The 13,001-nt window shown below is 29.1% G+C and overlaps 1 protein-coding gene across 2 annotated transcripts in view; it reads left to right on the forward strand.

Moving 5' to 3' along the window:
• The first annotated feature begins 2,925 nt into the window (after positions 1-2,925).
• LOC129245751 (rho guanine nucleotide exchange factor 25) overlaps positions 2,926-13,001 on the forward strand; it is a 97,421-nt gene continuing 87,345 nt past the window's right edge. For both annotated transcript variants that reach the window (XM_054884117.1, XM_054884118.1), the window contains exon 1: positions 2,926-3,449. In XM_054884117.1, the coding sequence (XP_054740092.1) occupies positions 3,178-3,449 (272 nt within the window). In that variant the 5' untranslated portion in view covers positions 2,926-3,177. The remainder of the gene's footprint in view (positions 3,450-13,001) is intronic.

Here is a 13,001-nt window from a genome sequence, read left to right on the forward strand (position 1 = left end):
TGAAAGCGTGGAGACATTCGGCTCAGTGGAAGCGAAGTTATTGCATCTAAAGTGTCAGTATGTTTGTGTCATCGGTACAAAAATGAGTTTCGAACAAAGAGCTCATATCAACTTTTGTTTTCAAATCGGTAAAACATTTACCGAAACATTTGAATTGATGAAAAAAGTGTATGGCGATGATTGTCTATATCGTGCAAGATTTCATGAGTGGCTTACACGCTTTAGAGAGGGTTGTGAGAACATAAATGACAATGAATATACGGTAAAAATCAGTAATTACCCAAAACTCCATCGAAATTGTTCGTAAATTAATCAAAAATGAACCGAAATCATCGTTTAAATTCGTGGAATCGGAGTTGAATATCTCCAAAACATCGATTTATCGCATTTTAACTGATAATTTGGGCTTACGAAAGGTCTGTGCTCGTTTCATTTCGCCCAAGTCAACTGAGGACCAAAAATTACTCAGAATTCAACATTCGAAAGACCTCATTAAAGAAGCTAGAAAAGACGAGAACTTCCTTTACAACATTGTAACTGGTGATGAAACGTGGTGTCTCCAATATGAACCTGAAACTAAGCGTCAAAGTGCCGAATGGATAGTCCCAGACGACCACCAACCAAAAAATCGCGTTTGGCGAAGTCAAAATCAGGTCGATGCTCATTTGTTTTTACGTTTCCAAGGAAATTGTCAACAAGAAGTTCGTGCCAACGGTCCAAACCGTCAATGCAATTTTCTATCTTGGCGTTTTGAAGCGTTTGTTGCACCGCATTCATCGAATTCGCACTGAATACCGCGAAGGAGGAATCTGGCGCTTATTGCATGATAATGCACCATCTCATCCATCCATTCTTGTGACTGATTTTTCGACTAGAAATCGCATTTTAACCATCGAAAACTCATCGTATTCGCCCGATATGACTCGCTGTGACTTCTACCTATTCGGAATATTGCATTTGGCCATGAAAGGAAAACGTTTTGCGTCCGTAGGGCCATCTAAAAGATTTGTACCGACATCCTGAAGTATATTTCGGTCAATGAATTGAAACACTTTTTCGAAAAGCTTTTCGCGCTAAACAGTGTATCGAGGCCAGAGGGGACTATTACGAATAAATAAACTCGAAGTTATCAGAACAAAGCTCCTGTCTTTTCTATTTTAGCTCAGTCTTACTTATTTTGGACTTCACCTTGTAAGTATCACACATGTCCGTATAAAGTATCGTTCATATCATAGCCAACAGACGAAGGTCCGTAAATAATACGTAAAATCTTACTTTTGAACACTTCGAAGGATAGGTCGGTTCCATAGCAAAATTTTGGTTGGAAACCGGCGTAGCTCTCACTGTGCCACTCTAACTGTTGGATGGAAGGATGTTTTCTAAATACAAGGGCCGCCTTTTATATTTTGCGCCTTTACAACACTATGTGTGCTGAGCAGGAAACAAAACAGCAATTGACAGTAGGGTTATTCCAAGATGGGCTTAATCTAATAAAAGAAGCACCTCAATGCAAACGGTCGCCTGCTTCGGAAGTGTTCGGAAAATCTGGTCATGTCGACACTGTACCACTAAAGAAATTTAAAACAGTCAATTCTGAATGGTACACAACCATTTCTTTGCCCGAAGTTTTTTGGAGGAAAACCAAGCGCCGAAGACAAATCATCCTTCAACAAGGCAATGCGAGGCTCACACCAGAGAGTTTTTGAGCATTCGAAATATAAAACTAATGGGCCATCCGTCTTACATCCCCGATTTGGCAACTAATGATTTATTTTTGCTCCCAAATATTTAAAATAAAATGCATGGCTAATATTTTGCAAAGCCTGGATAAGCTGTTGAAGCTTTCAAACAGCTCGTTTTGGAGGTATCCACTTTTGAGGGGCAAAAGTGCTTTGTAAATTGGTTCAAGCGAATGCAGAGGTGTATTGACTTCCAAGGAGGATATTTTGAAAAACAATGAAACTTACAGTGTCTTCATTATTAGGAGAAAAGTATAAATGGCATAAATATAGGGCATCGAGAGAATAATAGTTTCTGCCGGCTGGTTGGGAACTCACTTGGAAAACTTTTGCAATCTATCTAACTATTAGTCCTGCTTAGATGAAAACTTGTGAAATATTGATGCTTTCAAAACTAATTTTTTCCTTCACTAGCTTGAGAAAATCTTGCAACCTCAAACTTATGTATCTATATAGCGTCAGGCTAGGGCACCAGTTTGTTTCGACGGCGTCTGTCGAATCTGCTGTTTATTAATCATTCACTGATGGCAAATCAACATCAATTGGTGACGGCTGTAGTCTTTTTAAGCGCATACCGCCCAACGTAACCTATGCCAATGTAAAGGCATTTTTTTTATTCGCATCACCTTTAAAGTGTTCCGGGCATTATTAGCTAATGAATCTACTTGATACAAATATGAGCATAACAGATGTACACAAACAAACACCAAAGAAATAAAAGAAATGGCATAGCGGTAAATACTTGACTGTGTTGATTGATATAATTGTTTATAAACAAAATGAAACAACAATAAACATTTCGCTCGTTTCACCGGCTGATAATAAAGTCGCTATAAAAATAGAGAGCGAGCAACAGGTTAAGCGAGTAGCAAATGCAGAGAGTGAGAGTGAGAAATTGTATGTTATGGAGCGCATATTTCGTAATGAAAGGTGGCACTGTTGCGATCTCGCTTATAACTGCTCCATTCATGATTAGTGCTCTGAGCAAATTAACAGATACATATTTATGGATTTCTGTTTTGGCATTTTCCTCTCTGTTGTAGAAAGCTCAAATGTGCAATTGATTTGTCAGCAGTAGCCATAAGCACAGACCTACAAACATATGAAAACTTTATGATTGTTATGGCAAAAATTAATTAAAATAAAAATTTATAGCACAGCAAGCATTCAGTTGAGTTTGCGATCTCGTGTTGACGGTATCGATGTTGGCAAGAGCGCGATGTGACGCGTGCGGTTATTGTCACATTGTATTTTTTTGTCGAAAGAAGCGCAAATAATATACCTATCAACCAGCTTGAATAGAAGTGCTTAAGTGAAGATCAATTTTTTCAAAAATAAAAATAAAAAAATTGTTTAAGTATTTGAGTAAACTCTTCGACTACGAAATCGCGATCGACACTACTACTTACGCCTACTCTTTAACCGACGCGTTCCGAAAATGTTATACGGCCTAATACAGTTGTCGTGGTTTGATGCCACCACTGCCGCGTTGCCCTTTATCACCGTCGCTTTGTTACAGCTTTTGAATGCGTTTTTAACAGATCAAACAACGCGTCAAGTGAAGGCCGCTAGTGAGTTAACAACTGCCGCTAATTTGATAGCCGAAGATGGCACAACAACAGCAGCAGCAATAAATGGCAAAACACCAGCAGCCAGTAACAGTGCAGTGAATGGAAAATTGCAAAAACAAAAGAGTGAACATTGTGAAGAGTAGGTGTCTGGGTGGGGAGGAAAAAAAATTTGAATAAATAAATAAAAAAATTTTAATTATTTAGAATGAAATATTTATTTAGTGCTTACGATTCAAATTACATATTAATATTCATGTTTAAAAGAATATACAAAATTTTTTTTTAAATAAAAAAAAATTAATGGCGGCACTACTGCTGCTCAAACGTGACCCTTTAATTTGCGCCGTGGAATTTACAGCCTCTTATAATAAACTGAAATCAACCAGACAAAAATGTTTCACTAAAATAAGTTACTCCGCTTTGCACGAAAAATCGAAAAAAAATGAAAATTTGAAGTGAAAAAGAAAAGAATTGTACTTTTTCTTTATAAACAAGTTGATCAATACAATATTTTTAGTGATAATTATTAAAAAAATTGAGGTATATAGTATGCTAAGGCCAATATATTAAAGAACATTCCAGTAAAATTTTAAGCTGATATCTTGATTACTTTTTGAGTTATATTCGACAGCGCGGAAAAAAAACGTATTTCGAGAAAAACACGGTTAAAGTTTTCGTTCTTACTCATCTCTCGTTCGACGCTCATCACTTCACTGACTTTATAGGGTCTTTATAGACTTTATGTTAAGCATAAAACATTGAAAAATTATTTTTTAGATTATAAATGAATTTTTAATGCAAAAAAAGGGAGTTTTGAAAGTGAAGGAGCTGCCCCCACCCCTTATATGCAGAACTATATGCGAAAATATGAATTTTTATGAGCAAATTGAAAAATTGTTTTTCAATGCGAAAATGTAATAAAGGTCAAATGAAATGGAATTCGATTTTGTCTAATAATTTTATTTTTGTTTCTATTGTCGCTCAGAAAACCTCTTAGGCAGATGAAATGTTGAAAAAATTAAAAGAATATGAAAAAAACTGCGTTTTGGAATTAAAAATTAAATTTTTATTAAATATAATTTAAAAATGTAGTAATAAATTTAATTTATGATTTAAAAATTTAGTAATAAATTTAATTAAATTAAAAATAATTTTAATCAAATGAAATTGTTACCAAAAAATCTAAAGCTGCAAAAATCGTTTTGAAAAATTTTTGTACCGAAAGAGATTCATGCAATACTTTTTTTTTAATTCTCAAAAATTGCTACTTTTATATTAAAGATTAAATGAGCTAGAGCGTTAAAGAAGGTGGCTCAAAATTAGTCATCAATTTTGTTTTTAAATAATTTTATTAAATAAAAAAAACATGATTTTGAGTGACGAAAATCTCTATTTTGACCTTTACGCGCTCCTTTCCCGCTCTGTTTGTAGGCGTATTTCAGCTGTCTAATTCATAAGTGTCAAATATGACTGACGTACGCCGCTGCAAAAATTAAAAATCTTTCGATACGGTGATTAATTTTGCGCCCACCTCGTTGAAATACATTTTATCAACTAATTTTATTTTTAATAAAAATGCGCTCAGTGGCTTTGGAGCTTTTAGCTGAGTTAACTTATTAAAAGGCCAAACCTGCGGTGAAATGGCTTTTTTTAATGGAATATTTTTATGAATTTTCTATCATGAATAAGTTTCAATAAAAAAGCTTTAAAAATATATAAAAAAAGGAGTTTTTTTCTGAAATAAATTTAATGCAAATGAAAAAAGTTTGCACAACCACATAAAATATCAAAAACTTATAAACTATTATATTGCATTAATATCGTTTTTCATTAAAACAATTTTTTGCTTACTGTTTTTTTTCTTGCAAAAAAATCATATTACTAAAATGATCTTAAATTTCTTTTATTATTTCAAAATGGCACTTTTTAATTTTATTTTCTTAAAAAACTTGAACAAAAGCTTAAAATATTACACTTAATTGGATTTAAAGATTAAAATTTTACAAAAAATAAAAAAAAAAATTGTTTAAAAATAGCGACATATTTCAAAAGCTTTGGAGCCAAAAATCTAATTTCTCAAGTTCTTATGTCCCAGTTTTATAAAAATTAAAAGATTTATTTTCATAAAAGGTTTTTAAATCATCTTATTAAAATGATCTTAAATTTTCTTTAGTTATTTCAAAATGGCACTCTTTAATGTATTAAATTTGAACTTTTCCTGGAATTAAAAATTTAAAAATCCAAAAAATTTAATTATTTAAAAAGTATAAAACTGTATGTTGCAATGTTTAGATTTTAAAATTTTTTTAAATTAAATTTTGAATTATATTTTAGTGAAACTCTGTTAGAAAAATTGGAAAGTTAAAATTATAAAACATTAAAATCGATGATTAATTAACTTAAAAATTCTAAAATTTAAAGTTTTAGGTTCCAAATTTTTTACTTCTTTGTAAATCACGTTTTGAGTTATGTTTAACTCTGGAACAAGCAAATACTAAATTTAAGGGGGGCGGGGGCTGCTTTAGAGGCTTCAAGAAATCGATTTTTTCGTGAATTTTTTTTTTTTGGGAAGGAAAGAAATATTCGATTGAAACGAAACTTTCTGGTTTTATTGTTGTATTTTTCAACAGTCTTCTCAAATTTTTTCTTTAAAATATATGTCATATTATGCCTGGTACAAGCAGTTTGCCGAGGCGGCTCGAGTGTGCATGTCTCGTGCAGGTCGCAATTTTCATCTGAAACCAAAAACCCAAAAAGTTTTTTAATTTGGTATAGTATAGCTTATAGTTAAACCAAGAAAATTAAACAAACGTAAGAAATTCAACAATTTTCCGCTAATTAAAAAAAAAAATTAATTTTTTTGGAAAAACAAATTCACTTCAGATTGTTTAAAAAGTGGGTTAATTATAACTTAACTTAAGGTTTTTTAGGTTCAACTAGAAGAGAATTTAATTCCGAATACAATTAATGTTCTCTCGTTTCGATAGAACTTTTAACTTTTTCCCTATCTTTTCCGCCAATTAGGAAAAATCGTAAAAATAAAGAACCGAGAAATCGCACTTCGAGCGATCCGGCCGCTCGCATACCTGCTAGACGCTTGCTCATAATTTCTTCTGTAACTCCGAAAATATTTTGAATTTGCTTCTGAAATTTTGAGGACACATTCTTGGATAGTTTGGGAAGACATTTATGCAAAACAAAAAAAATCGATTTTTTGAAGCCTCTAAAGCAGCCCCCTTAAATACGTTTCATATTTTTTGATATTTCAATATGTATTCAATCAATATTCGGTATGGCACATTTTAATTGATTAAAGTTTAATTTTTAATGAAACTTTGAATATGGGATATAAATAATGTAAAAAAAATTGTAATATATATTCTAAATTTTGAACTGAATTAGAAATTTTCCAATTTTTTTAATTTTTTATATGGTTTTATTCTAGTGAAATTAGAAATTTGAAATTTAATATGAACGTTTGAAAACTTCAAAATCAAGATATTAATTGCTTAAAAATTCTAAAATTTAAAGTTTGAATTTTGAAATTTTTTAAATGCATTATTTTTTTAGACTAAATTACAGAGACTATGGGGCACAAAAGGCCAAGAGGTCGATGTACAAGCCTCAAATCTATCTATCTAAGGACGTTTTAAGAAAAGTTGATATCAGTTCCATGTTATGTTATGTTAAAAAATATGTTATGGCGCTTTCGAATAACATTTTAAGGGGACAGATACCCGTAAACGGCCATATTTTCCCTGATTTTTATTAAAACTATTTAAAGTGAAGAAATCAATATATTTTTTTCAAAATTGGCATACAGTTCATTTATACATTAAGATAATATAACATTTTTTTTTTATTTTAATCATTTAAAATTGCGGATGCACACTCAATTCTTCCAGGAAGGTCGCAGCGGGGCTTCTCAATCGGCGGGCATTGTAGCATCGACGTCAGTGACCTGAATACAAAAAACCAAAATTTTTTTTGTTTATTAATGTCATAATTTCTATATGAATTGAACAAAAATGAAAAAAAATCGCGTAATAAAATGCTTTAAAAAAATTAATTTATGGGCGAATTTTCTTACTATTTTTGCTTCGAAAGCTTGTAAATTCACATAGAAAGTAATATCATAAAAAAGATGTGTGCAAAACTTCAGGGAGATCGGTCAATAACTTTTCGAGTTATCGTGTACGCCAATTCGAAAAATATAGTTTTGAGAAAAACGCGCCTAACGTTTAAATACATGAAAATTCAATGATTTTTGTGACTTACCGACTAATCAGCAATTCCAGCGCCATATAATTGTCCTTCTGAAGCCCCGTAGAACTCATTCTGTTTTTATTTGTTGCTGTTGACGCGCTTTACGACCTTCTTTGGTGGCTAATGAGCTGAGCCGATTTCCTTGAATCACTCTCTTTTTATCCAGTTTTTCGGCGTAAGATTTATATTGTCGGCCAATTGTTATATTTGAGGAGTTCCTTTTTTCTAAAATCGATGTATATCCTTCATTGAATAATCCAGCAGCAATGTATGAGACCATTTCAATAATTTTTGACCTCGAATGTAGGTATTTTGGAGCGAGACCCCAAACGGTAGAGTTGAAACTCTCATTTGCGTTTTGCGTGTGACCAGCCAAACATCTTTCGAGCAATTCAGCTCGTGATAAATCTAGAAATATTAGCTCTACGTGCTGCTGAATATCTGGATGTATGATAGTGGTGCTGGGTGATTCAAATTTTCTCCAGAGGCTTTAGCTTTTTGCCATTTGCACCAGCTGTCAGGACCAGGTGGACAGTACTCATGGTTTGGCTTGTCATCTGTGGAGCACAAATGATAATAAGTGCCATTACAGTTTTTTTCATATTCTCTGCTCATACGAGTTTTCAATAATGGACAGGTAGAAAGGTGAAGAGATTCAAGAGGCAGGTAAAAAGTCGGCAACGTGACCATACCTCTCCCAGCGCTCGAAAGCAAAGAATAGAGTCGTCACGGTTGACGATCTATAATATAAGAAATACTTAAATTTACGTTCTAAAAATTGGCTGACATATTCTTAAATGATTGTATTAACATTTTATGAAAAAAAATGTTTTTTCGAAATTTTACAGGTATCTGTGTTAAACACACGAAGGAACTTTTATTGGAAAACATTTTTTTTTGAAAACAAATTTTTTTGAAATATTTTCTTTTGTTTTTCATAGTTTAAAAATTATAGACAGAAATGCTCAAAATAATCTGGAAACTAATTGCTTCACGAAAATGAAAATATTCAACTCCTATTGCTCAAAAAAACTCACAATTTGAACTGAAAAGAGAAATCGTAAATCATGACTTGACTCAGATGTGGTTTAAGCAAAACAGCGAAGAAAAGAAAAAAGGAGTTCTGATTAAAACAAAAATAAAATCCAAAACTATAATAATTGCAATTCAAGTGAATCGTGTTTAGGCATTTTTAAATAATAAATAAATAAACGTGAAATTTAAATTTGTTACAACAAAAGTTTAAGTGGAATGAAAATTGAATCGAAATGTGCTAAAAAATAAGCGAAGTGAAAATTTAACTATAAAGAAAACAGAAATGTTTAAAATCATATATTTTTAATGAATATACGCAACAATTAAAAAACAATAAAAAAACTCTTTTAATTGAACAAAAATTCAAATTCGTACTCAAATGAAAAAAATTGAAATTGACAGAAAGTTATGTTATAAGTTAATGTAGGTTGGAAGAGTAGAAAATTTGGAGTAAATTGAACAAGTAAAAAATGTTAAAATAATAAATTTAAATAATTAATAAATTTACATAAATTCTTGCATTAAAACTAATGAATCCACATTTTATATAACAATAAAAATTAAAAAAACCAAAACTGGTATGAGTGCCGGTGAGAAGTGAGAATAAATTGTAATAATATATAATAGAAATAAAAAAATCGTGAAAATTCAAATTCTTTATACATTTTGTTAAATAAAAAATAAATTAACAAAAGATTTTTTTTCGCCAGTTAAAAAACAATATTTGAAAAAATAATAAAATAGCATTTAAAAAAGCATCAGTAACGGCCAGCTTAAATATAAACACCCTAGCTCTTGAAATATGACTCCTTTTTCGCTTTAACAGGAACCACGAGCACAAGGAAGAAGTGAGAGTAAGAGTGGAATTAGAGTGAGGTTAAAGTGAAAGTGAGAACAAAACAGTTGGCTGTGGTCTCAGCTGTTGAATAACTAAACAATAACAAAGTTTTGCTGTTAAAGAGACATCCAAACTAAAAGAACCGTATAACTCCCTCCCTTCTATGTAAATTCTCCTTAAGAAGTGTTAAAGTGCAGCGCAAAGTGCGATTAAGCGAAATTTTTTAACAACTGAGTCATAGATTTATTGTTCTTTGCTGTTAAGTGTATAATTATGACTTTCAGCTGATAAGATAACTTTTTTTCTGTGTATGTCTAATCTTTTTTCTCCCCTTGCATAACGACAGTGTTTTTAATTGTTTTGGTTGAAAGTAAACCTGCATTTTCTTATTGTATACATTCGTGCTTTCTTCTTGCGTTTCGCAATTCATGGTTTGATAATCAGTTGTGTACACCTCGCCGTGCATTGATTATGGAATATCGTTCATTACCGACATGCCTATATTTTCATACATACATATGCATGCATATTTTTAATTTTATAAAACCTTGTGATAACTTTTATTTTTTTATTTGTTTATTTATTTATTTATTTGTTTAAGTCTATGATTATACGAATCTTGAAAAATTAGATTTCTCCCTTCTAAAGCTTTTGAAATATGTCGCTTTTTTATGAAAATAAATTTTTTAATTTTTAGAAACTGGGACATGAGAGCCTGAGAAATTAGATTCTTGCCTTCAAAGCTTTTGAAATACGTCGTGTTTTTTGAACATTTTTTTTTGGTAATTTTATCTTTGAATCTAATTATGTAGAATTTTTTAAGTTTTTTAAGAAAATACATATCATATTTTGCATATGAATGTATGCACGTGTGTATGTATTTATGTATTTTAGTCTACTTGCAAAAAAGTTTAAACGAATTTAAATTTTTTCTTCGAAGAAAAGTTTGAGCACTATTTTTCAGCATTTTTTCTTCTATTTCTTCCTATTTCAAAAAAAAAATAATATTTGGCAACAAATTATTTTATATTTTTATAAAAAAAATATCTTGAATTTTAAATTATTAAAATTATAATTGAAAATTAAAATTTTTTTTTTATTTACTATAAAAGTTGTTTACAAACTTTCAAGAAAAAAGTGCTTAATTTTTTTATTTTGGCATGAAAATTAAGTTGGTAAGTAACCTATGAATTTCTTTTCACTCAAAATATTTTAATATACTTTTGTTTTTTATAATTCACAAAATCAAAGTAATATTTATTAATAATTTTGGGTTCGACCCTTTAGTTTTTTGTTTACTTTTTTGACGAAAATTAAAATTAAAATTAATTTAAAAATTTAAATTTTCTGCGCATAAAAGTGATAGTTTTCTTTTCGAAAATCAGGGTTTTGAGCTAAATTATTGTATTTAATTTTAATTTTGAAACTTTTCATATATAATTTAAAATGTTTTTTTTTTTTCATTCAAAAGAATTCCTTTTCCTCATACATACTTCCCATCTTTCGATTAGGTTAGGTTAGTCAGGTTGCTTGTCCAAGACAAGAAAATATAATTTTTTTCTAATTTTCAACCTTTTTTGTATATCTTTACATTTTTTAAACCAGGCTTTTAATGAAACTGATTTCTTTTTTGTTTAGTTTTACATAATTGTATTTTTTTTACATTTTTTTTTAATTTTTACCTATTAAAAAGTTTTTCTAAAAATATATAATATTTTAAATATAATACAATATATAAAATGTACGTTTTTTTCGAATTTATGTAAAAGTAACTGAAATTTACATTGCAATAATGGAAGACTGTAAACTAATTTTAATAATTAAGCAAACTTTGAAATAAATTTTTTTTAAATTAAACTTAAAATTAATTTCAAAAATTCAAAAAAAAGAACATTATTACAGTATTTGGTTGGTTATTTCTTTTAAAAGGGAAATATTTTAATACAAAAAATTGTTTAATTAAAAGTTCTTAAAAAATAAACATTTTTTAATACAATTTTTTATAATGTTTTTCTTTATTCATATAATTTCTAAATTATTTGGCATAAACCCATCGTTTGCTTTCTAATAAATTTTTTTAATTTTTATGAATTTTTCTGAATTTTTTTTTTATTAAAATCCATATTTTTTAATTGGAACAAATATTAAAATTAATTTTATGAAATTGAAAACATGTCCATTTAAATTTGTATAAAGATATTTTTTTTCTGCGAGATGTGACAACTTGTTTTTCTTTAAGAAATTTGTATAAAATTTTATTTCAATTTTTATAAAAAATTTTTTTTATTCATTTAATTTTGTATAAATTTTATATTTTATATTTCAATTTTAAATCAATTTTTTTTATGAAAATATTTTTTATTTTAATTTCAGATTCATAAATTCATAACCTTAATATTTTATATTTCAATTTTAAATAAATTTTTTATGATTTATTTTAGATTCATTTTTTTCCTAATGAAAATATTTCGCATAATTTTGTATAAATTGTATATATAGGGTTGTTCAATAGGTGCGCTTCAACTTTTTTCCGATAGAGAGGGCGAACGACGCAATATCTTTAATTTTTCGCTTGTCATTTGTAAACTTCATTAGTATACATTTCATCATGGAACGCTACACACTTGAGCAACGATTGCAAATCGTGCAAATTTTTTATGAAAATAATCGTTCTGTTGCTGCTACTTTAAGAGCATTACGGCCATTTTACGGTCCATTTAACAAGCCGTCCCGTTTTGGGGTTATGTGAAGTCATTGGTCTACAGTAACAAACCGGTGACGATTTGTGAGCTCAGAGCCAATATTGAACGCGAAATTGCTGGAATTTCGGCCGATTTATGCAAAAGAGTGGTCGAAAATTGGGTTCAACGATTGGACTTCGTAAAACGTGCACGCGATGGTCATACAAAAGAAATCGAATTTCATACTTAAATGTATATGTTCAAACTCGATAATAAAAAAAAAATTAGTTAAAAAAGTCAAACCGTTTGTGTTTTATTCAAAAAAGATCAAAAGTTGAAGCGCTCTTACTGAAAAACCCTATATTATATTTAAATTTTAAATCAATTTTTTTATGAAAATATTTTTTTTCAATTTTAGTTTCATTTTTTTCCTTACGAAAGTATTTTGTATACCTTTTATATTTTATATTTTAATTTTAAATAAATTTTTTGTGAATTTTTTTTTAATTTTAGATTCATTTTTTTTCCTTATGAAAATATTTAGTATAAATTTTATATTCTATGTTTTAATTTTAAATAAATTTTTTTATGAAAATATTTTTTTTTTCAATTTTAGACTCATTTTTTTCTTACGAAAATATTTTGTACACATTTTATAATTAATATTTCCATTTTAAATCAATTTTTTTATGAAAATATGTTTTTTTTAATTTTAGACTCATTTTTAAATTTAGATTCATTTCTTTCTATTTTATAAGCCAAGGTTAACTCATTTCTGTTAATATAAAATTCATTTTTTTTTTTTGTAAATTTTTTTTTTATTTTATATTAATTTTTTCTTCTGATAATAATTTTTAATAATTATTAGAGC

This window comes from Anastrepha obliqua, chromosome 4, assembly GCF_027943255.1.
Source record: "Anastrepha obliqua isolate idAnaObli1 chromosome 4, idAnaObli1_1.0, whole genome shotgun sequence".
Taxonomy (NCBI): domain Eukaryota; kingdom Metazoa; phylum Arthropoda; class Insecta; order Diptera; family Tephritidae; genus Anastrepha; species Anastrepha obliqua.